The sequence below is a fragment of the Marmota flaviventris genome, chromosome 6 (genome assembly GCF_047511675.1).
Source record: "Marmota flaviventris isolate mMarFla1 chromosome 6, mMarFla1.hap1, whole genome shotgun sequence".
NCBI classification, from domain to species: domain Eukaryota; kingdom Metazoa; phylum Chordata; class Mammalia; order Rodentia; family Sciuridae; genus Marmota; species Marmota flaviventris.
The window spans coordinates 137,480,696-137,503,623 of NC_092503.1; the positions used below are offsets into that span (position 1 = coordinate 137,480,696).

A 22,928-nucleotide genomic window follows, 5' to 3' on the forward strand; every position below is an offset into this window, starting at 1 on the left:
TCGACATGGGTATCCAAAATGGGCCCTTTATTTCTGAATTGTTACACTGCACTAATAAGGTCACTTGGGTCACAGGCACGTGGTGGAGTGTCAGAAGAAAAGTGGGTCAGAGGGTGAAAGCAGAGGACTGCACCCAGAGATGACTGTTTCCTCACGGAGAAGAAACTCGTCCGCAGAACAGAATCCCTCTGGTCCTGCTGTGCTGGATGAAGAAGAGGAAGGGGTGGTCTGCACAGAAGCGCGCAGTGAACCTCATGCACCTCATCATCATGATAGCGGCAGTGGCGGCTGCAGCTTCAGTACCCTCCTCATTGACCTCCACAAAGGACTTGTGCACGACCTTGGACAGATACAGGTCTTTCCTGGATGACATTCCAGAAAAGTCTGCCCTGGCCTCATCGAAGGCATCGGTCATGCCCAGGCTGCGAAGGACTTCCTCCAAATCATAATTTTCCTGTAGCTTAAACCGAGGGAGGAAAACCTCCACCTCCTCTTCATCCATCAGGTCTGGGTTGGTCCACTCTATGTATTTCTCATAAGTAAGTTCCTTCTCCACCTAGAAGGGAGTTGAACATGTCAAGACAGAGCACATGCTGTCACACAGGGCCACGTGCGATAATGGAGATGCTCCATGTTGTGAGTGGGAGCCTCACCTTGGCCAGAGGTGGTGCTAGTAGTAACCAAGGTAAATAGAGCTCAGGGACAGCTCAGCAGGAGAGCTTGCCTAGTATCTGCAAGGCCCTGGGTTCCATCCCCAGCACAGACACAAAAAATAAAACAAAATAAAAGGCTAACTGGGAACGGGGGAAAGCAGCTACACCAGAAACCCAATGCCCTTCCCCTGCCATCACGGCCTCGTTATGGCTTAGTGCTCCTTACCGTTTTCAAGTCAATGTGCTCATCGGGCAGCATGATGATCATATTCAGCTCCTCGCTGACGTAGGGAAGGACTAGAATCTTGGTGAATATTTCCCCTATATAGGTCATTTTAAAAGTAGACTTCTTAAACATCATTTGCACAGGCTTCTCCTCATTCTGTAAGGAAATGGACAACTGTTGAGTAGAAACTTGACCCAGCTGGCACATTGGACTATACCACAGAGGTTAGCCCCTGTGGGCCCCCGGAACACTCTTGACCCAGTTTCTAGGACAGGCCATGAGGTTCCTCCTGAACCCCTGTTATGGTTAGACACCAAGTGTCCCCAGAGGCCAGTGTGTTAACGGTTTATCTACAGTGTGGAGCTATTGGGAGGCACTGGAATCTTTAAAACGCAGGGCCTAGTAGAAGTTAGGTCATTGGGGCAAGTCCTTGGAGGGGACTCTGAGACCTGAGCCCTTCCTCTCCCCTTCATTTCCTGAGAGGTAAATGGTCTTGCTTAATCACGTGCTCCCACCTTTGCCATTCACAACCTCCATGCCTAAAAGCAAAGGGCCTGCCTCATCATGGATGGGAAACTCTAAAAGTACGAGCCCAAATCAATGTGTTCCCTGTATAAGTGGATTAGCACAATATTTGGCACACTGACAGAATGCTAAGAAACCTCCAAACACTGAGGTGCCCAGACTCACACCCAACACCTTTCTTGGTGACTTCACCTAATGACTTTGAACTTAATCCACAAATTTACAGTTCTAGCTGGGACCTCTCCCCTGGACTCCAGGCTCATGTATTATACTGGCTGCGTGACACCCACACTTAGACTAAAAGAAAGTCCTAATGTCACACATGACTATGGGCTCCTTATATCCCCTTCCTGCTCCACCTACACCTCTGCCCATCACAGTGGGCAGTGACACCATGCATCCAGTTGTCAAAAGCCACGGTGCGTCCTTGCTCATGTCTTTCTCTTACACTCTGCATCTCACTCCTTAGCAGATTATGTTGGCTCTACCTTTGAAATACAACCAAAACCTCATCTGTTGTTCTTTCTTCCACTGCCATCACCCTATCCCTGGAGTACAGAGATGACCTCAGAGGGATCCCAGTGAAATGTAAGTCAGATCACACCCCTCTGACTGGACACCATTCCATGACACCCCTTCTCCTAGGAGCAAGATCTGAAGTGCTCAGTACATCCTATAATCACAACAACAGCTCATCTCCCATTCCTTGTCTCTCCTCACCTCTTACTACTCTCCCTCTGCTGGTTCCTACACTCACAGGGGTCTCTATGGAAAATCAGGGTCATTCTATCCCTCACCTGTCCACTCATCCCTACAACCTAGAGGGTGTAGCCTTTGCCTCTTCCTGGTTTTTACTCAAGTATCACCCTCTCAGTGAATGCTTCCTTGATACACCTGACCTGCAGCTGTACCCCCAGCCACAGTTTCCTGTCTGCCTCCTTTGTGTCTCTGCAGCACTTACCACTGCCTAACAACTACTAATGTCTTATTTAAGATTCTGGTCTCTCTCTCAAGAAAATGTAAGTTTCATGAGGCAGACATGTTCAGCTAGTCAATACGGGGCACACAGTAGGCACTCAATTAACATCAGCTGAATAAATGAATAAAAAAATTGATAAGCACAAATAGCAAAGGGCCATCCTCAGACCATGAGAAAAAGACAGAGGACAGTGACCACATCCTACCCTACAATACTGCTTAACTTATGAGTACTCCACAGTTTGATACCAGCAGCTACTATGAAGTTGTTTTTAGCTCCATGCAACAGGCCCAGCTGAGGGAGCTCCCTAGTTCTCTGGCACAGCACACCATTCCGGATCAAATGCAGTAAACCAAAGACATATCTGCTGTCACTTTCTGTCTCCGCCTTGTCGAGCTTGCCTGAACTAGACCTCAGCCACAACAGTCTCCTGCCCTTGGCTCCTCAAACATGTCCTTGGCCAGGACTTGGCACACTTTTTCCACAAATGGGTGGACAGTAAATATTTTGGCATTTGTGCTACAGATAGTTTCTATCATAACTACTGGATTCTACTGCTGTGACACATATAGACAAATAAGTATGTGTGTGCACCAACAAAAACTTTATCTGATAAACTTGATATGGGCCGACTTTGGCCCACAGGCCTCAGGGTGCTGACCCCACCTTATTCAATTTCTCTGCATTCCCCTCCAGGACCCAAGGTCTCCAATCTTATAATAGAAAAGAATCTAATCTTGGTAATTTAATGACTCACTAAATATATAATTATGTTAGTAAGCTTAATCTCACTTAGAAATGAGGAATCCAAATGAAAATCCTTATCAACTCAAAATCCATGTCCCTGGAGACACCCCTGCCACACACTCTGTGGGCTGGTACAGTCAACCCCTGCTGCAGCTCCACCCTCTCCCTCCACTGCAGAAAGCAAGGTAAACTTCTTCACTGCTCTGTATCGAGCAGAAACCATGTGAGAGCAGTTCTGGTTTCCCTCTGAATACAGCGGCAGAATCTCCAAAGAAAGCCTTTTGCTCTCCATCGTCTGTCCTTCCTGCTCCATCCTGCCTGGACAGTGGAGGCAGTATCTGAGCCCTCCTGTGAGCACGAGGAAGAGGCCACAGGCTGAGGGTGGCAGAGCAGGGAGAGCTGGTTCCAAAGAGCATCACCCCAGTGCCACATCAGCCCTGGGTTCTCCTCTCCTCTAGGCCTCCTGGGTGGTGAGATGAGCTGTGAGCTAAATTGCAGAGATCTGAGCTAAACTGCAGAGATCAGATGAATGAAGCCCTAACATACATCTTGTTAAAGATGAATTTCAAGGATAAAAAAATCATATTTTGAGGGGAAAACAGGACAGTTCAGTGCATAATAAATCTCAACACAAAATGTATGTCTTGAAAAACTGAAGGTTCAGATCCAAGTGGACGAGGAAGATCTAATTTATGGTCAGTGATCAAGAACACATTAGTCCACCCTGTCAGCTTTGCAGCATGTCAAAAAAAAAAACTCTATGATTAAAAATACTTTTAAAAAATTGGATTCTGTGAGAGAAAGACACCAGGCCATCAGCAAACAACACCTTCCAAGCTGAAGGTGGTTAAACTCAAGAGTCTAATTCTGTGTATTTATCCCTTTGCTTGTTTTTAAACAAAAATATGTACTGGTGTTATCCTTACAAACAAAAGAAGACTGAAGATCAGTGATTGGTTCAGTATTTCCTGAGCACCAGCTACATACAAGTCAGCATTTATATGACAGCCATCTGCCCTGGGATGGTTTTCCAATAAAAGTAAAAAGTACTTCAACCACTGCAGTGTCTTGGAGAGACCAGCAGAGGGCATAGTGACAGCTTAGATAAAGGGGCAGAAATCAGATACGGCTTCCAGAGGGGACACCACTGTTAAGAAAGAAGTGTGGTGGGGTCCCAGATGCAGAGTCCATTCACCTGTCCCATGCCACCACAGCTTATGGGGTTCCTTATTCACCAAAGCTTGGCTCTACAGCCCAACATCATGAGGGTTGAGGGTTGAGGGTTGAGGCTGCCATTGCTATGAAACTGGCATACTGACACTTCTATCAAGAGACAACAATAAGGACCTGGTAAGATGTCACCAAGGTCACTGTGGCCTGGCTGCACCAGAGGTTTCTCTATTAGGGTGCTAAGAGTTATCCTGTTGCTGAAGTAACAGGGAATCTTGCATGGGATTGCCTATCTTTTATTTCTCCTACTAACAGCCAACTTCTTATGATTATACTAGTCATATAATCTAATACCTCCATATTGTCACATCCTACCTCCTAAACACCTCAGCCAACCCCCCCAAGCGCCCTTCCACCATGAAACTGTAAACCATTATGCAAACCTACTGACTATATGGTTGAAGATAACCAAACTCATCATTTCTGTTTATAGTGACAAAACTGTAAAATATAACAAAAATGTAAAAATAGAACCTAACTGATACATGGCTGTTCATTGAGTGCTATAATATTGAAATCTCCCTCAAAAGTGAGATATTGGTAACCTGTAGGCACACTATAAGACAATAGGACAGAAGCTGTAATACCTCAGATCTACACTGCAAGAGAGGAAGACACATAGACATCATGAAAAAATAAGGGAGAAAAGTGCCCCAAACAAACCAAGACACTGTAATAATAGAATCCATAGACAGTGCAGTAGGTGAAATGTCAGAGAAGGAGTTCAGAATATACATAACTAAAATGATTTGGGAAATAAAGAATGACCTAAGTGAGCAGATACAGGCAAAAATCAATCACTCCAACAAAGAGATAAGCGAACAAATTCAAGTGACTATTGATCACAAAAAAAAAAAAAACAAACAAACAAGAAATCCTAGAAATAACAAGCCAATTAAAAAACTCAATAGATAGTATCACCAATAGACTAGACCATTTGGAAGACAGAACTTCAAACAATGAAGACAAAATATATAATCTTGAAAATAAAGTTGACTTCACAGTGAAGATGGTAAGAAACCATGAACAGAACATCCAAGAATTATGGGATACCATCAAAAGACCTAATTTAGGATTTATTGTGATAGAGGAAGGTTCAAAGATTCAAACCAAAGGAATGCACAATCTCTTCAATGAAATAATATCAGAAAATTTCCCAAGCAAGAAGAATAAATTAGAAAATCAAATACAAGAGGCCTATAGGACACCAAATGTACAAAATTACAACAGATCTACACCAAGACACATTAAAATGAAAATGTCTAGCATACAGAATAAGGATACAATTTTTAAAGGCTGCAAGAGAGAAAAAATTAGATTACCTATAAGGGAAGACCAATTCGGATCTCAGCCGATTTTTAAACCCAGCCTCTCAAAGCTAGGAGTCTTGGAACAAAATATACCAAGTGCTAAAAGATAATGTATGTCAACCAAGAATCTTATATCCAGCAAAATAAAGCTTCAAATTTGATGTTAAAATAAAAACCTTACATGATAAACAAAAGCTAAAGAATTTACAGAAAGCTGTACTACAGAACATTCTTGGCAAAATATTCCATGAGAAGGAAATGAAAATAACTATGAAAATCTGCAAAGGGAAGAACTACAATAAAAGAAAAGCCTACCAACGGAGAAACCAGGTCAAGCTAAATACCAAAAATAAACAAAAATAACTGGTAACTCAAATCATATCTCAATAATAACCCTAAATGTTAATGGCTTAAACTCACCAATCAAAAGACATAGGCTGGTAGAATGGATTAAAAAAAAAAGACCCAACAATATGCTGCCTTCAAGAGACTCATCTTATAGGAAAAGAAGCCCACACATTGAAAGTAAAAGGTTGAGATAAAATATACCATTCACATGGTCTATGTAAGCAAGTAAGGATTTCCATCCTTATATCAAATAAAGTAGACTTCAAGCCAAAGTTAATAAAAGGAATAAAGATGGACATTTCATATTGCTTAAGGGAAACATACATCAACAAGACATAACAGTTATAAATATATATGCCCCAAACAATGGAGCACCTACATTCATCAATCAAACTCTTCTCAAGTTCAAGAGTCAAATAGATCACAACACAATAATTCTGGGTGACTTTAACATACCTCTTTCACTACTGGATAGATCCACCAAACAAAAGCTAAACAAAGAAACTATAAACTCAATAATACAATCAATAATTTAGACTTAACAGACATATATAGACTATTTTATCCATCAACGAGCGGAAACACTTTCTTCTCAGCAGCATGTGGATCCTTCTCTAAAATAGACCATATGTTATGCCACAGGACAAATCTTAGTAAATACAAAAATGCAGAGATACTACCCTGCATTCTATCATACCACAATGGAATGAAATTAGAAATCAATGATAAAATAAAAAATAAAAACTACTCCAACACCTGGAAACTAAATAATATGCTATTGAATGAACAATGGGGTGCAAAAGATATCAAGGAGGAGATTAAAAAATTCTTAGAGGTAAATGAGAACACCAATACAACATATTGAAATCTCTGGGATACTATGAAGGCAATGCTAAGAGGAAAGTTCATTGCATAAAGTTCATACAAGAAAAAGTCAACAAATAAATTACCTAACACTACATTTCAAAGCCTTAGAAAGAGAAGAACAAATCAACCCACAGCAGTAGAAAACAGGAAATAATTAAAATCAAAGCTGAAATCAATGAAATTGAAACAAAAGAAACAATTGAAAAAATTAACAAAAAGTTGATTCTTTGGAAAAAATAAATAAAACTGATAAACCATTGGCCATTCTAACAAAGAGAAGGAGAGAGAAAACTCAAATTATTAACATCCATGATGAAAAAGGATATATTATGAAGGACACTACAGAAATACAGAAGATAATTAGAAATTATTTTGAAAATTTGTACTCCAATAAAATAGAAAATATCAAAGGCATTGACAAATTTCTAGAGGCATATGATATTCCTAAACTAAATCAGGATGATATACACAATTTAAACAGATCAATTTCAAGCAAGGAAATAGAGGTCACCATCAGAAGCCTACCAACCAAGAATAGCCCAGGACTGGACAGATACACAGCTTAGTTCTACAAGACATTTAAAGAAGAATTAACACCATACTTCTCAAACTATTTCATGAAATAGAAAAAGAGGGAACACTTCCAATCACATTCCATGAAGCAAATATTACCCTGATTCCAAAATCAGACAAAATCAAAGAAAGAAAACTCAGACCAATATCTCTAATGAATATAGATGTAAAAATTCTCAATAAAATTCTGGCAAATCAAATACAAATACATATCAAAAAGATAGTGCATCATGATCAAGTAGGGCTTATCCCAGGGATGCAAGGTTAGTGCAACATACGGAAATCAATAAATATAATTCATCACATCAATAGACTCAAAGATAAAATTCATATGATCATTTCAATAGATGCTGAGAAAGCATTTGCTAAAATACAGCATCCCTTCATGTTCAAAACACTAGAAAAACTAGGGATAACAGAAACATACCTCAACATTGTAAAGAATATCTTTGCCCCAGGCTAACATCATTCTAAATGGAGAAAAATTGAAAACATTCCCTCTAAAAACTGGAACAAGACATAGATACCCTCTGTCACCACTTCTCTTTAACATAGTTCTTGAAACTCTAGCCCAAGCAATCAGACAGACGAAAGAAATTATAGGGATACAGATAGGCAAAGAAGAACTCAAATTATCACTATTTGAAGATGATATGATTCTATACCTACAGGACCCAAAACATTCTACCAGAAATCTCCTAGAACTAATAAATGAATTCAGCAAAGTAGCTGGATATAAAATCAACACCCATCAATCAAAGACATTTCTATACATCAGTGACAAATCTGTTGAAAGGGAAACTAGAAAAACCACCCCATCTATCTCAAAATAAATTTAAAAAATATTTGGGAATAAATTTAACAAAAGAGGTGAAAGAACTCTACAATGAAAACTACAACACGTCAAAGAAAGAAATTAAAGAAGACCTTAGAATATGGAAGGATCTATCTTGTTCTCAGGTAGGCAGAATTAATATTGTCAAAATGACCATACTACCAAAAGCACTATACAGATTCAGTGCAATCCCAATCAAAATCCCAATGCCATTCCTTATAGAAATAGAAAAAGCAATCATGAAATTCATCTGGAAAAGAGTAAGAGATCCAGAATAGCCAAAGCAATCCTTAGCAAGAAGAAAGAAGCTGGTGGCATTACTATTCCAGACTTAAAACTATACTACAGAGCAATAGTAACAAAAACAGCATGGTATCGGCATCAAAATAGATCTATACATCAATAGTACAGAATAGAGAACTTAGAGTCTAACCCCAAAACTACTGTTATCTTATATTAGACAAAGGCACCAAAAACGTACATTGGAGAAAAGAGAGCCTCTTCAACAAATGGTGCTGGGAAATCCACGTGTAACAAAATGAAATTAAACCTCTATCTGTCACCATCCATAAAACTCAACTCAAAGTGGATTAAGGACCTAGGAATTAAACCAAAGACCTTGTGCCTAATGGAAGAAAAAATAGGCCCAAATCTCCATCATGTCGGATTAGTCCCCAACTTTCTTAATAAGACACCTGTGGTGCAAGAATTAAAACCAAGAATCAATAAATGGGATGGATTTAAATTAAAAACTTCAGGGCTGGGGATGTGGCTCAAGCGGTAGCGTGCTTGCCTAGCATGCATGCGGCCCTGGTTCGATCCTCAGCACCACATACAAACAAAGATGTTGTGTCCGCCGAGAACTAAAATAAATAAATATTAAAATTCTCTCTCTCTCTCTCTCATCTCTCTCTAAAAAAAAATAAAAATAAAAAATAAAAAATAAATTAAAAACTTCTTCTTAGCAAAAGAAACAATCCGAATGGAAGAAATCAAAGGAAGATTCTACAGAAAATTCTACAGAATGGGAGCAAATCTTTACCACAAGCACATCAGGTAGAGCACTAATCTCTAGGGTATATAAAGCACTCAAAAATCTTAACACCAAAAAAACAAATAATCCAATCAATAAATGGGCCAAGGAACTGAACAGACACTTCTCAGAAGAGGATATACGATCAATCAACAAACACATGAAAAAATGTTCAACATCTCTAGCAATTAGAGAAACGTAAATCAAAACTACTCTAAGATTTCATCTCACTCCAGTCAGAATGGCAGTTCAAGAAATACAAACAACAATAAGTGTTGACGAGGATGTGGGGAGAAAGACACACTCATACATTGCTAGTGGGACTGCAAATTGGTGCAGCCATTCTGGAAAGCAGTATAAAGATTCCTCAGACAATTGGGAATGGAACCACCATTTGACCCAGCTATTCTATTTCTCAGTTTATATCCAAAGGATTTAAAAACAGCATACTACAGGGACACAGCCATATCAATGTTTATAGCAGCACAATTCACAATAGATAATTATGGAACCAACCTAGATGCCCTTCAGTAGATGAATGGATAGGGAAACTTTGGTATATATACACAATGGGACATTATTCAGCATTCAAAGAGAATAAAATCATGACATTTACAGGTAAATGGATGAAGTTGGAGAATATAATGTTAAGTGAAGCAACCCAATCCCAAAAAACCAAAGACCAAATGTCTTCTTTGATATGAGGATGCTGACTCATAATGGCAATGGCCAGGGGAGCATGAGAGGAATGGAGAAACTTTAGATAGGGCAAGGGGTGGGGGGGGGGGCGGGAAGAAAGGGGCAAGTGGATAAGAATGATGGTGGAATGAGTCAGACATCATTACCCTAAATACATGTATGAAGACGTGAATGGTGTGAAAATACTTTGTGTACAATCAGTGACTTGAAAAATTGTGCTCTATATGTGTAATATGAAATGAATTGCATTCTGCCATCATGTATTACAAATTAGAATACATGAATAATTTACTTTAAAAAAAGAGAAAGGAGTGTGAAGGTATTGAGGAGAATGGGGAGGATCCAGGTCCACGAGGACCCTCAAACACCAAATTTGGAGTTTGAACTTTATCTCAAAAGTTCTGAGAAGCCAAGAAAGACCTAAAGTTAGCCTGAGAGCTACACCATCAGATTTGCCTTGTAGATTAACACACCAGAGCAAGTATGGCAGGTGACAGTAGGGGGTGCCAACAGAACCCTTGGTGTCATATAAAAAGAGGATAAGTATGAAAGCAAGGCCCCAAGGCTTCAGGGGGTCCTTGCTGCAGGGCTACCCTACGCCTTGCAAGACACAGGCTCCATGTGGTGGCCTTCATGATCTAGAAACCACCGCAAACACAGGCCCTGTGTCTGGGAATCTCCTTTGTTACTATGCAACATTCACCTTGCTGACTTTAAATGGTCTCTCCTGGGTGAGCTCTTTGTCAAACTGTTTATCCCAGTTTCCTTTGAAGTAGATGGCATTCACGAGAACCAGTTTAGTGTTTGTATTCAATGAACCTGAAGACAGCAACTCTGTAATTTTATCTGAAAGGAAAAATTAAAGAACCAGTTAGCTAAGAGTTTTCTGATGGGTGCATCAGTGATGATACGGAGAGGGGCCCACCTCCTCAAATGGTCAAACACAGAGATAAAGGATCACATATGCCCCAAATAATATAAACAGATATTTGTCATCAAAACAAAGCAACAGTCCTGGCACCAAGAAAAAAAAAAAAAACTTTAAAGTTCTGGCAAGAAAAATACCATCATTTGAATAAAACATAAAATGAACAAGTAGATATCAGTAAGTGAATTAAAGGACTATTAAAAGAAGGATTATAGATTTAAATTTTTGAGGGGCCAGATATGTTTACCCTTATTTAAACACTGCACTACACCACACACACACACACACAACACACACACACACACACGTATGTATTGAAGCATCACGAACAGTTTTGTTATTATTTTTAGTACAATTTTTAACAATACTATTATTATCAACTAAAAATATTTAAATTTTTAAAAAGATGACTGGTTACAAGATGCTCTTTACAAATGTAAAAGCACAGTTTACCCAGACATAGTGGTACATGCCTATAATCCTACTGGCTTGGGAGGCTGAGGCAGGAGGACTGTAATTTTAAAGCCAGCCTCAGCAACGTAGGTCCTAAGCAACTTAGCAAGACCTTATCTCTAAATAAAATATTTTTAAAAGGACTGGGGATTTGGCTCAGTGGTTAAACACCCCTGGGTTCAAAGCCTGGTACCACAATTTTTTTTTTTTTACTTTTACATTAACTTACATTAAAAACCACAGGTAAATGAAGATACTGCTAAGCAACTTGCAATAATGCATGAAAACTGTGAAGCATGAACCCACACTACAAAAGACACAGCCGAGACCTGTCATGTGAATTTTTCCTTTGGTGAAAAGAAAGAACAGCCAACAACAAAAAAATTTAAGTGTGGATTGCTGACTACTGGAAAACATCACGGACACACTGAGAACAGCAGAGAGAAGAAGCTAGAGAAAATGTCATCCACTGACAGTATTTCAGCAGCAGATTTTAAAGTCTTCAAGAAGAAAAATATCATTCTTCATATTTGACAATCTTGTTAAGGAACTGAAAATAAGACTGATTAAAATACTTAAAAACAGAACAGGATGGGACTGCAGCTCAGTGGAACAGCATCTGCTCAGCATGCACAGGGCCAAGGGTTGGATCCCCAGCACTGCAAACAAAGCAACAACAACCCCACCATCAACAGAAACAACAAATAAAAACTATGTTTTTACCTTCTGTCTTTTTAGCTACCCAGGTGTTTATGTGTTTTCTGGACTCCTCTGTAGCATTCAGAAAGTCAAGCTCTTCCATCTCTGCTTGGTAGAATTTCTGGCAGGAATCTTTAAAAGACTAAATCAGAACGACATAATTGCATGGTTCCAAAAATAATTAACACCAACAGTGTACTTCTTTAATGTACAAAGCACAAAAATCAAAAATGTGCAGATTTAAAGATGTAATTTACAAATAAATATGTAGAATGAACCTAAAATCCACCTTCTCAGTTCTTGGCCATCTTTAAATGGCCCAAGTATCAAATAAACTTCATTGCATAAAGATGGCTGGATCTTTATGGGACTTGCTAAGCTTCAAGAGGTAACTGGGAGGAAGCTGGGATACAGTAACTGTGGAGAGAGTGCTAACCCAGCAAGAGCTCAGACACCACTGCGCTCTAGAATGAGAGAGGCTGAACACAGAAAGTAGAACACAGGAAAGCAAGCCATGATGATGACGATGATGATGACGACAACCCTGAAGTAGATCCGCATACGCTGACAATTGAAGAACAAAAGAAAAAAATTGCAAAACAACATATGTTGGATAAAGGCATAAGGCAGGGAAAATTACTACAAAACAAAATTTCTACATGTGCAGGAAGAACATATCAAATCCACAAAAGCTCTAATTCTGGGAGGGATGACGGGTTGTGGGAAAGAGGTTGATGAGGGCTCTTGCTTTGCTGGCTTTATTGCATTCTGCACAAAAAATATACTCACGTGTGACTTGAGTAGTTTTCTAATTTTTTAAATGAAAGGGTGTGAACAAATACATGAGTAACCAGAAACCTGAGTGAATTCACAGCCCAGGCTCTTTCAGCTGCACCACGAGTCCCCCTCCTCCCAACCACCTTGCTTCATCAAAAGCAGCGAGTATGACTTACTGAGAGGAAATCATAAGACTTTTCTCCAAAGAGCCTGTTGGCTGTTCTAAGCAAGTACTGTGTGTCCGTCTTGTTCACTTCAGTGAGAAGGGACTGGAAGCTCTGGTGGACATCTCCACCTCCACTGTTGCTGCTTTTATTTAAAGAAAGTACCTGAAATCAGAAACACAACAAAAACACACCATTGCAGTAGGCCCTGACTACAGGGAACAAGCAAACTATACTAAACTTGGCATAAGAACTGTGCAGATTCAAACCACCAACCAATTAGAGACAAAAAGTATCTTGAAAGCTCATTCTCCAGTGTTCCTCCCAGGTTCCTTCTCCGTACCCTGTCAGTATTGGTCTAGCGGAAATGGCTTTCCACAATGCAGGTTCTTTGTATCTATAGCCTAGCTGGAGACAGGGCTACCAGCCAGACCTCCCATCTCTGTGAACACAGACTGCTCCTAAAAGTTGTAAGGTACAGTTTTTCCCACCCTTAGGTCTGGAATGGCTCTGACCAACAGAATTCAGCAGAAGCAATGCTGTCCAGGCCTGAGCATTAAAACCCCTAGCAGCTGTCCCATTCACTCTTTTGTACCCTGCTGCCATGATGGAAGGAAGTCCAAGCTATCCCCTTGGAGGATTTGCTACACACAGGCTGAGTTGCCTAGAAGAGAACCAAGATGCCAGATGTGAAAGAAGACTCCTGGGACCTTGCAATCCAGCTGCCCATTGCAATAGTAGCGTGAATGACCCCAACTGGTTTATATAACAGGGAGCATTAAGAACTGCCTGTGAGGCCACCGAATCTGAAAAACAATCCACCATTATTATATCTAGCCAGTAAGTTTGGGGATGGTTTGTTTTGCAGCAACAGATAACACATGCAGCAATGCAGAAGTGTTCTAACATAATGAAAATATAAAAAACGTGGTACTGGATTTGGACATGGCAGTTGACAGAGGCTGGAGGTATAGGGATGAAATTACTACTGCAGACTACAGAAACAGGGGCTTGTGATATGGTAGACACTGCTGGGGAAATAAAATGTTCACCTGTAGCAAGAGGTAAGATAGGGCACGTTCCCAACTCCCACATCTGCCTAAGATGCCCGGGAAGCATGTACCTGCCTAAGTTATAGAGTATGGGAAGAGAGAGATGAGCCAAAGAAAAAATTATTCCATTTTCAAGCAGAATTTCAAGGAACTATTTCTAACCCAGGTCTTGATGGGTAGAACATAAAGGTGTTTCTTATCTCGGAGCTCCCTCTCCAGTTGACAAAATGATTCTCAACATAAGAAATGACCTAATGGTAGAGCTCAAATCCATGGCTTCAGGAGCAAGGTCAAGATCCACTTTGTAAAAACCTTGGGACAACAAAGGCAGCATCTTGTAGACCTCTAGACAAAGGGGTTTCTAAGCAACTCAAGGACATTGTCCCACATCACCCTTACTTCCAACCCAATACACAGTCTGTCTCAAACAGGCTTGTGCGTGTGGCTTGGTCCAGTGCAACAGGCTATTTTACTTGAGACCCGGAAATCCTACAATGGTTTTAAAGAAGTTATAAAACCTTGTAACTAAAAGGTGAGACAGTTCAAAGTGAAGAGAGGTCCTTGAACCCCAACTCTCTTTTGGCAGGAAGAAGGCTACAGGAGCAACAAATATGGCCCATTTCTTCTGGAAAAGGAAGGGAGGTGCCAAGCGCTAAGTCCAGAATGCACAGGGGAGTGCCATGGCCTGACATGTGAGGGACCAGGAATGCTCCCCAGGAAACCTAGGTGGAGCCAATCAAGGAATATTCCCACCCTGAGGGCAGAGGAGCCTGGCACACACACCTGGCTGGATTTGGAAATTGCTACAGTTCAGGGACTGCAATGTGCTCACAGGGGTGCTCAGCAGGGGTAGCATGTGCTTCTTGTCAACTCTCCATCCACACCCTTCTGATACCCTCTGATATCCATCCACAGCAATCCCTTTGGGATTTGAAGTGTGGAGAATCAGCTCAATTGACAATTGTCAGCATTTACTATTACTCCCAAAGGACACCAGGTACCTGAGCCATCTGGACTGCGGTGGTTCCGTTTGCCCCCAAGAGGACCATGGCCAGGGCCGAGGAGATGCTGATGGGTGAGTAAAACACATTTTTTGAACTGTCTTCACCCAGCGTTTTCAGAAGGTTTAAGGCAAAGGTGCCGCTTGCTTCCAACAGAGGATCCATGATGGCGAGCCTGGAACGATGGATTTCAGATCAGTATCACATGAACACAGGCTCACAGGCCAACTGCACTTCCCCTCCCGTTAACGCCACTGCTGCTGTGGTGCAATAAGCAAATGGACACACACAGAACTCTGAGGATCTCTTTTGAGGTCTCAAGATCATTTTATGTCCTAATATTAAATGAAAAAGAAGAGTAAAATTTAATACTATGATCCTATTTTGTGAAGACCTGTGCATGGGCAAAGTGTAGACAGGACACATGCACCACGTTACTGCAGTCACTTCCTGGAGTGGGTAAGAGAAAGGGTGATTAACTTTGGCTTCCACATCTGTATTCTTTGTGTGTTGTAAGGACTTACTGTGTCATTTAATTTGAAAATCATTTAAAATTATAAATTCACTTGCAAAGTTAAAAAGACATGACACACAAGTGTTTTTATAATTTGGGAGCGTTCCCCATTTTAGGGTAATCTAAAGCCTTAAAATAAATATGGGAAATAAAACCACATGAGACCCTTCTCTCCTCTAAATCAAATACCCACCCATCACCCCCAACAAATGAGGGTGCACATACAGGCATGCTCAATAGGACACCACTTAACCCTCAGTTCTCTTTCTAGGAAACCTATGCATGGGACAATATCTGTGGAACACTGAACAAGGTCCCCAGACACATCCAGGTCCTAATCTCTGGAACCTGTGAAATTTCCCCCATGTGGCAAAAGAGAATTTGCTGCTGTGATTAAGAATGGACCATTCAGGTGGCCCCCAAGTAGAGTCACATGTAGTTTATAAAAGGGGTTGTCAACCTGAGTAAAAAAAAAAGAGAGAGAGAGAGAGGGAGAGGCTCTCTAGAACAAAAGATTTCCATTCAGAATAGAAAAGGGTTGCAAACCTGGTGGGAAGACTATGAAAATCAAAGATGCATGGGAGTAAGGGTAGGGAGGATGAGACCAAGAGAGAACTTGTAATGACAAATAAGAGCCTAAGCAGCCAGGCGCTGTCGTTCATACCTGTAATCCCACTGGCGTGGGAGGTTGAGGCAAGAGGATTGCAAGTTTAAAGCCAGTCTCAGAAACCCAGCAAGATCCTGACTCAAAATAAAATACACTGGGAATATGGCTCAGAGGTAAAGTGCCCCCAGATACAATCCCTGGTACCAAAAAAAAAAAAAAAAAAAAAAAAGTGATTGGTCTCAAACACCCTTGCTTTATGGCAACAACTGGGCCTTAGAGGCCCATGTTCAATTTTTCTAGTCCAACAATGGGGAATTGAGGTAGGATAGAAAAACTAAAAGATACGTAGAAAACAGACAAAAGGAAGGACATGGAGAGTATCATTTTAATCTGAAAGTCTCATGCCTTATGACAAAGTTCTGCATGTGTTTCTTCCCAGATCTGTCACTCCCCAAGCCAACTGAGCTAATTTCACTCCCAATTTTCTGGGCAATCTGTCAATCTTTCAGTTGATGGAAATTCATCCACTATGAAAATTACCTTGTGCATTGTTGATTGTCTTATGTAAGAAACAGATTAAGCAAAGAGAGAGACGATATTTTAAGAAACATAAACTAGGGTACTTCCAATGTGACTTACCGGTCACTTAGCAGAGATCATATCAGTCTAAGAATCCTGAGAATTCCAGACCATCATAAACCATCTTGTGATCATCACACTGAAGTCCTCCTCACATACCTTCCCATTTCCACCCTTCACCAAATTTCCTTTAAAAGAGCCCGAGAACCCCCAAATCATCTCACTCTCAAGATGACTCACATTCCCCCCTGAATGTCTATATTCCTTGCTTTCTTAAATAAATCTCTGCCTCAGACATGTTCTTCAATCCATTTCTGCACATCTATCAAGAACCCCACTCATCCTAAGTTGAGGTCCACCCCTCCAGAAACTCCTTAGACCTCTTCCAGTGACAGTATAACCTATGTCCTTGTTTCTTTTAATGAAGGAATTGTAAAGTACAAAATCTGAATACTCGAGAAGGAGATGAGTACTGGTTCTGATAGAAAATAGAGTTGCTGCTCAATTCACAATAAGCCAAACTGTGGAACCAACCTAGATGCCCTTCAATAAATGAATGGGTAAAGAAACTGTGGTATATATACACAATGGAATATTACTCAGCAATAAAAGAGAATAAAATTATGACATTTGCAGGAAAATGGATGGAGTTAGAGAATATCATGCTAAATGAAGTAAGCCAATCCCCAAAAGCCAAAGGCCAATGTTTTCTCTGATAAGTGAATGTAAACCAAAATTGGGGGGTGCACATGGGATGAGTGATGGAACTTTGGATGGGCAAAGGGCGGGGAGGGTGCATGGGGGTAGAAAAGATGGTGAAATGAGACAGACATAGTTACCAGAGTTACATGTATGATTGCATGAATAGTGTGACTTTACCTGAGTTAAGCAGGTCTATAATGAGCTGCACAGGATTTTACCCCCAAAGTTTTGAGGTACCAATTCATAGCTTCCCTACCACCAGCTCTGCTGTTAAGAACTTTCCTGACATTCTGACCCCAGCTCCATCTACCCTATAACACCCCTACTCTTTGAAGCTTATGAAATCTTATCCCCATCCCTGATATCCAGAAATGTCCTAGTGATGTGTCCTTCTCTGGGCCCAGTTCATTCTTTTTGGTGGAGATTTGGAGGGCCCTTTCAATGTAGCAATTTAAAAATTTCTCCTTCCTACTCAGGGAAAACAAATTAAAGTGCTTTCTCACTTCCTGCAGAATCTCTGTTCTCTGCTTTTTTACCTCCTATTTGTCAGGCACTAACACTCTTGGAATGAACTCATCTGGGACTTTCCAACCTTCTGAATGTCACAGCACACACAAAGAATGATACTAGTACTATACTTTAGGACAAGGTTACTTGCTGTAGAGGTGTCCAGCTCAAATCTCCAGCCACCAGGCTGCCCCCTCCAGCTGCCCTGAGTTGGAGAGGTCAACACCTTGACAATATCCCAACACACAGTGAAAAGTTCTACTCAGACCTTTTACTTCTCTTGCATTGTCTGTAACAATTACATTTTGTCCCATTTTCTGGAGAAAGGCCATTGTCCTCCAATCTTTCTTTTTTTTGGGGGGGTTAATATCAGTTGTTACACTTTTTAATTTCCAAGGACTCTGTTTTTCTCTGATGTCCTTGGTTCCAATTCCTCAAAGAACATCCACTATAGTTCTCTTGAGCTTCTTTTGCACCCTGCCTTGTCAATCCCTGGTGTTTGGCTATTGTTGGTGTGGTGGTGGTTGGTGTTCGTTTTATTCTATGTAGGTTTCTCTTTCATGCTTAATATTCCCAAAAGTGCCCACCAAACCCTGGGTGTCAGTTCATATTTAGGGGAAAACACAAAAGGCTGCTGGAAATTCTGTTTACAAAAGTGACACTTGTCAGCTGGGGGTTTCTCTGCTGATGTGATCAAGGAGTCACAGTAGCTTTTTCTGCTGAAGAATGGCAAATAGAAAAAACCCTGGTCTGGCTGCTGGCTCTGATGTATAAGTAGCTGGAGTGAGGGCTGGGGTGCTTCTGCTAGATCCCTCTCCCCTCATTTCAGCCCAGTGCTTTTCTCATCAGTTCTTGCAGGGCTGAGACCTGACCTCCTATCAAGGGGCTGCTAGGAAAGAGGGGGGCTGCCTGGTTGCCAGGGCAGAGGGGATGGCATCTGAGGTTCAAACCACTCCATAAACAGACTTTCTACGAGGGGCCCTGCTGCCACCTGCACTTCACCCTCCCTCTCCAGGGACTCCAAGGTTGAGACTGTCAGCTCCTCTGGGCTGCTCCTTCCTCCTCCCTCCACAGACACTGAGCTCCTTCCTCTAGCCACTTTCCTGCTCAAAACTCTGCTGGCATCTCTTGTCCACTGCTCAGCTCCTCTCTCCTTGTCTTGTCCTTGGTTTTAATGATTTAAAGAGCTCTTTGCCTGTTGGGTTAGCAGGGTTTTATGGAAAGAAGAAGATGAATACACAAGGCCACAAATATACCAACCATTTTTGTAAAAACAATAGAACAATATGTGAATGCTGGAAAGCCACATTTCTTGAGTTATTACTTAGTCCCTCTTTTGTCATATATGTGTCCAAGCATTAAATCCCATGTATTAAAATCTTTATTTGTCCTGAAACATAAATTTGAAAATAAACTGGAACTATGACATAATCATAAAACAATTTTCATTTTTTCTTTGCAATAACATATAAATCCTTAAAAATCAATTATAAAAGGATTAGAGTTCCAATCCTAAAAAGAGAAAGTAATCCAAATTCTAAGATATTCCAAATAATAAAGAAAATCATAAGCAATCTAGTGAGATTTTTTTTTAAATGAGTTCTTTCTCTTACCTATTCATGTTCCAGTAACAAAGATACACATTTCACAGATGGCATTGCAAACTCAGTGCCTAACAATGGCCTTTCCAGTGCCTACTTCTACAGCTGCAGGAAATAAAGATGTGGACACTTCATACACACACATAGACACACACACACACACACACATACACACACATATAAAATTCATACACATTTCAAAATTACTCACTGCTTTGAAAATAAATAAAAACAATTTTATAATTGTTTTTTATAAATTGTTTTATAAATAAAAACAATTTTAATCATTGACATAAAAAAGAGATTAAGGCTCTCTTAATGAGCTACTTTATACATATTTTGAACATCTAATAAATCTACCCTAGGGTTATTTCTTTCCCTGAATCATGACCAGTAACTTTGAGCAGTTCATGTTCACAACTGAATTTATTCAATTGATCAAGTCCAAAAAAATTTTAAGGTGTCAATCTTTGATTGTGTTCTTGACTTCTTCGACTAACAGTGTTTTCATTTCCTACAAAATGTAACCATGTAAAGTCAATTTAAATGGAAACTTGGGTTCCTGTTTTGTCTCTGCTTTGCTTTATTGTGCAGTTGCAGGTGTGTCTGGGTATGTGTGGTTGTGTGTAACTTCTCTGAGCAGTAGATGCCTAATAGGTAATAATTAGAAATTATTTTCTTCTTCTGATGTGTTCTTGTCCCAATCCCTGATCCAGCCATCTTAGAAACGTAAGGTGTGTGGTCTTCCATGTGATCCTACAACATCCACCTGGCTACTCTCATGGGCAGATAGATATAAGGGGGGAAATACTGATGCTGTTTGTTCTAATTTCATTCTACTGTTAATGGCCTGAGTTAAATGTAATAAAATGCCTTGGAATGGAATCTTAATTATAGGGATCCCTAAGTATATGAGGGTACAGGACCTCCATAGCAAATCAAAACCCTCAGAAGTTCAATTACTTTATATAAAAGGTTGTAGTATTTACTATAACCTATGCCCACCCTCCTGTATTCTTCAGACCATCTCTAGATTACTTCTGTCAGCTAATACAACGTAAGTGCTATATAAACAGTTGTTAAACCATATTGTTTAGGAAATAACAAGAAAAAAAGGCTGCATATGTTCAGTAGAGAATCAATTTTCCTCCCAATATTTTTCATTCACTGTTGATTAAATCTGTGGATAGGTAACGTGTGGATATGGAGTGCCAACTGTATTTTGCTTATGGAACCAAGTACCGCCTTTGTCAAGGCACCAAATCATAAGGGATGCAATTACTCAGGGGTAGTCATGAAACACTGGCACATACCCAAGATATACTGATAAAAGCAGTCATTCAGGGTAATCACGTACATGTTACTGAGCCTCAGCACTGCAATGCTCCACCCCTAGGCCCTGAATCCAAAAGTTCCTTAATTCATCTGAATTTATCCCAGCAATCCTAACTCATAGGAGGAAGGAAACAGGCAGCCAGGGCATGTTCCTAACATCAGTATAACTAACTGAACCCCATGCAAGATGAAAAACCAGACCCAGCTTCCCCCTGGTATCTGAGTATTTCTCACCCCATGTGAATATTAATTTTCCATGAAGTCTGTCAAAATTGAGCTTAAGGTACCCTTCAACAGATGAATGGATAAAACAATGATATATATATATATATATATATATATATATATGAGATGGGATATTACTCGGCCTTAAAGAAGAATAAAATTATGACATTTGCTGGTAAACGGAGCAGGAGACTATCATGCTAAGTGAAATAAGCCAATCCACAAAAACCAAAGTCAGAATGTTTTTTCTGATATGCCAATGCTAATTCACAATGGGAGGTGGCTAGGGAATAATAGTTACTTTAGATTAGGTAGAAGGGAGTGAAGGGAGAGGAGTGGGTATGAAGGTAGGAAGAATAGTAGAGAGAATCTGACATTATTACCCTATGTACACATATAACTATACGACCAGTGGGATTCTACAGCATGTATAACCAGAAGAATGAGAAATTATACTCCATTATATATAACAAAGTACACTCTACTGTCTTGTATAACTAAAACAAATAAAAATTTATTTTAAATTTGAGTTTAAAGGGAAAGGAGAGAAGGAACTAATTTAAATGCCAATTTTATCCAACACACAACCCTAAACATAAGTAAAACTTTTCCCATATTCTCTTATTTTAAAAAAAAAAAATTGTAGGCGTAGACAGACAGCATGCCTTTATTTTATTGGTTTATTTTTACATGGTGCTAAGGATGGAACCCAGTGCCTCACACTTGCTTGGCAAGTGCTGTACCATTTGGCAGCCCTAGCTCCTCCACATACCCTCTTATCCTTGAAAAGACCAAATCTTGTAACATTTTGCCTGCAATAAATTTAATTAAGAAAAAAAAAAAAAAAAAGATCCTTAACAAGTTCTCAAACGATCCTCGAGTGAGGAGACCACGGCTCCTGCACGGGAAAGGCGCTGAGGGACCCCTCTCCCGCCGCCCTTGGCACTGAACCCTCGGCCTCTCACGCCTCCAGCCCTGTGGGTTCCTAAGGCCCAGCTCCCTGCTTCAGGAGCCCGCGGCCTCCGCGTCGCCAGAAGGAAGCGGTCACCACTGGCCAGGGACGGGCGGAGTCACCTGTGGGCTCGCGATGGGCTGGGATTACGGGTGGCCGCGGGACGAGCGGGGTCACCTGCGATCCAGGATCCCGGAGCTGCAGCTGGGCCGGCTCCGCGCCGCCCCCATCCCGCTGCAACCGCCTGCCCCTCGGTCGCTGAGCCTGCGCGACCCGGATCCGGGCGGTCCACCGCGGCCCGATCCTGCCCACAGACTCACCGGGTGGCGTCACCGTCCGCGGCGGCCGCGGGGATCCAGAAGGGAACCTGAGCCGACGCTGCCCCCGTGCCCGGCGCCGCCCCACTTCTCCGGGCGCTGGCTCCCCGCGTCCCAGCCCCGCGTGTCCCCCGCCGCCACTCCCGGCCCCAGGCGCTTTCCCCGAGTTGGAGCGGATAACGGACCCCCGCGTGCCACGGCGGTTCCCACCAGACACGTACCCCAGACTCTCGGCGCCACGGCCCACGGCGAGCAGAGCAGAAGGAAGATGTCCCGGCCACCAGGCCTCAAATACCCGCCGGGGGGGGAAGCGGGCGGAGTCCCGGGAAGAGAGCCAGGGCGCCGCGGGGCCAGCAGCGGCCTTCGGCCACCGCGGGAGGAGGCGGGGAGAGGGAAGGCAGGGCGGCGACGAGGAGGCCGCAGGTGTGCAGCAGGTAACCACTGCACTTTAACCCCAATCCTGCGGGCGGTCTGCCCCGCTGCGGACTCC

At 41.4% G+C, this 22,928-nt stretch overlaps 1 protein-coding gene across 1 annotated transcript; it reads right to left on the minus strand.

The window, feature by feature from the left end:
• LOC114102757 (serpin B6-like) lies at positions 1 to 22,835 on the minus strand. The gene is made up of 7 exons (XM_071613633.1): positions 22,660 to 22,835; positions 15,096 to 15,274; positions 13,059 to 13,207; positions 12,130 to 12,247; positions 10,729 to 10,871; positions 880 to 1,035; positions 1 to 556 (listed from the first exon to the last, which is right to left on the minus strand). The coding sequence occupies exons 2-7, from the start codon at positions 15,262 to 15,264 to the stop codon at positions 152 to 154; spliced, it is 1,140 nt and encodes a 379-aa protein (XP_071469734.1). The 5' UTR covers positions 15,265 to 15,274; positions 22,660 to 22,835; the 3' UTR covers positions 1 to 151.
• Between the last annotated feature and the right edge of the window lie 93 nt (positions 22,836 to 22,928).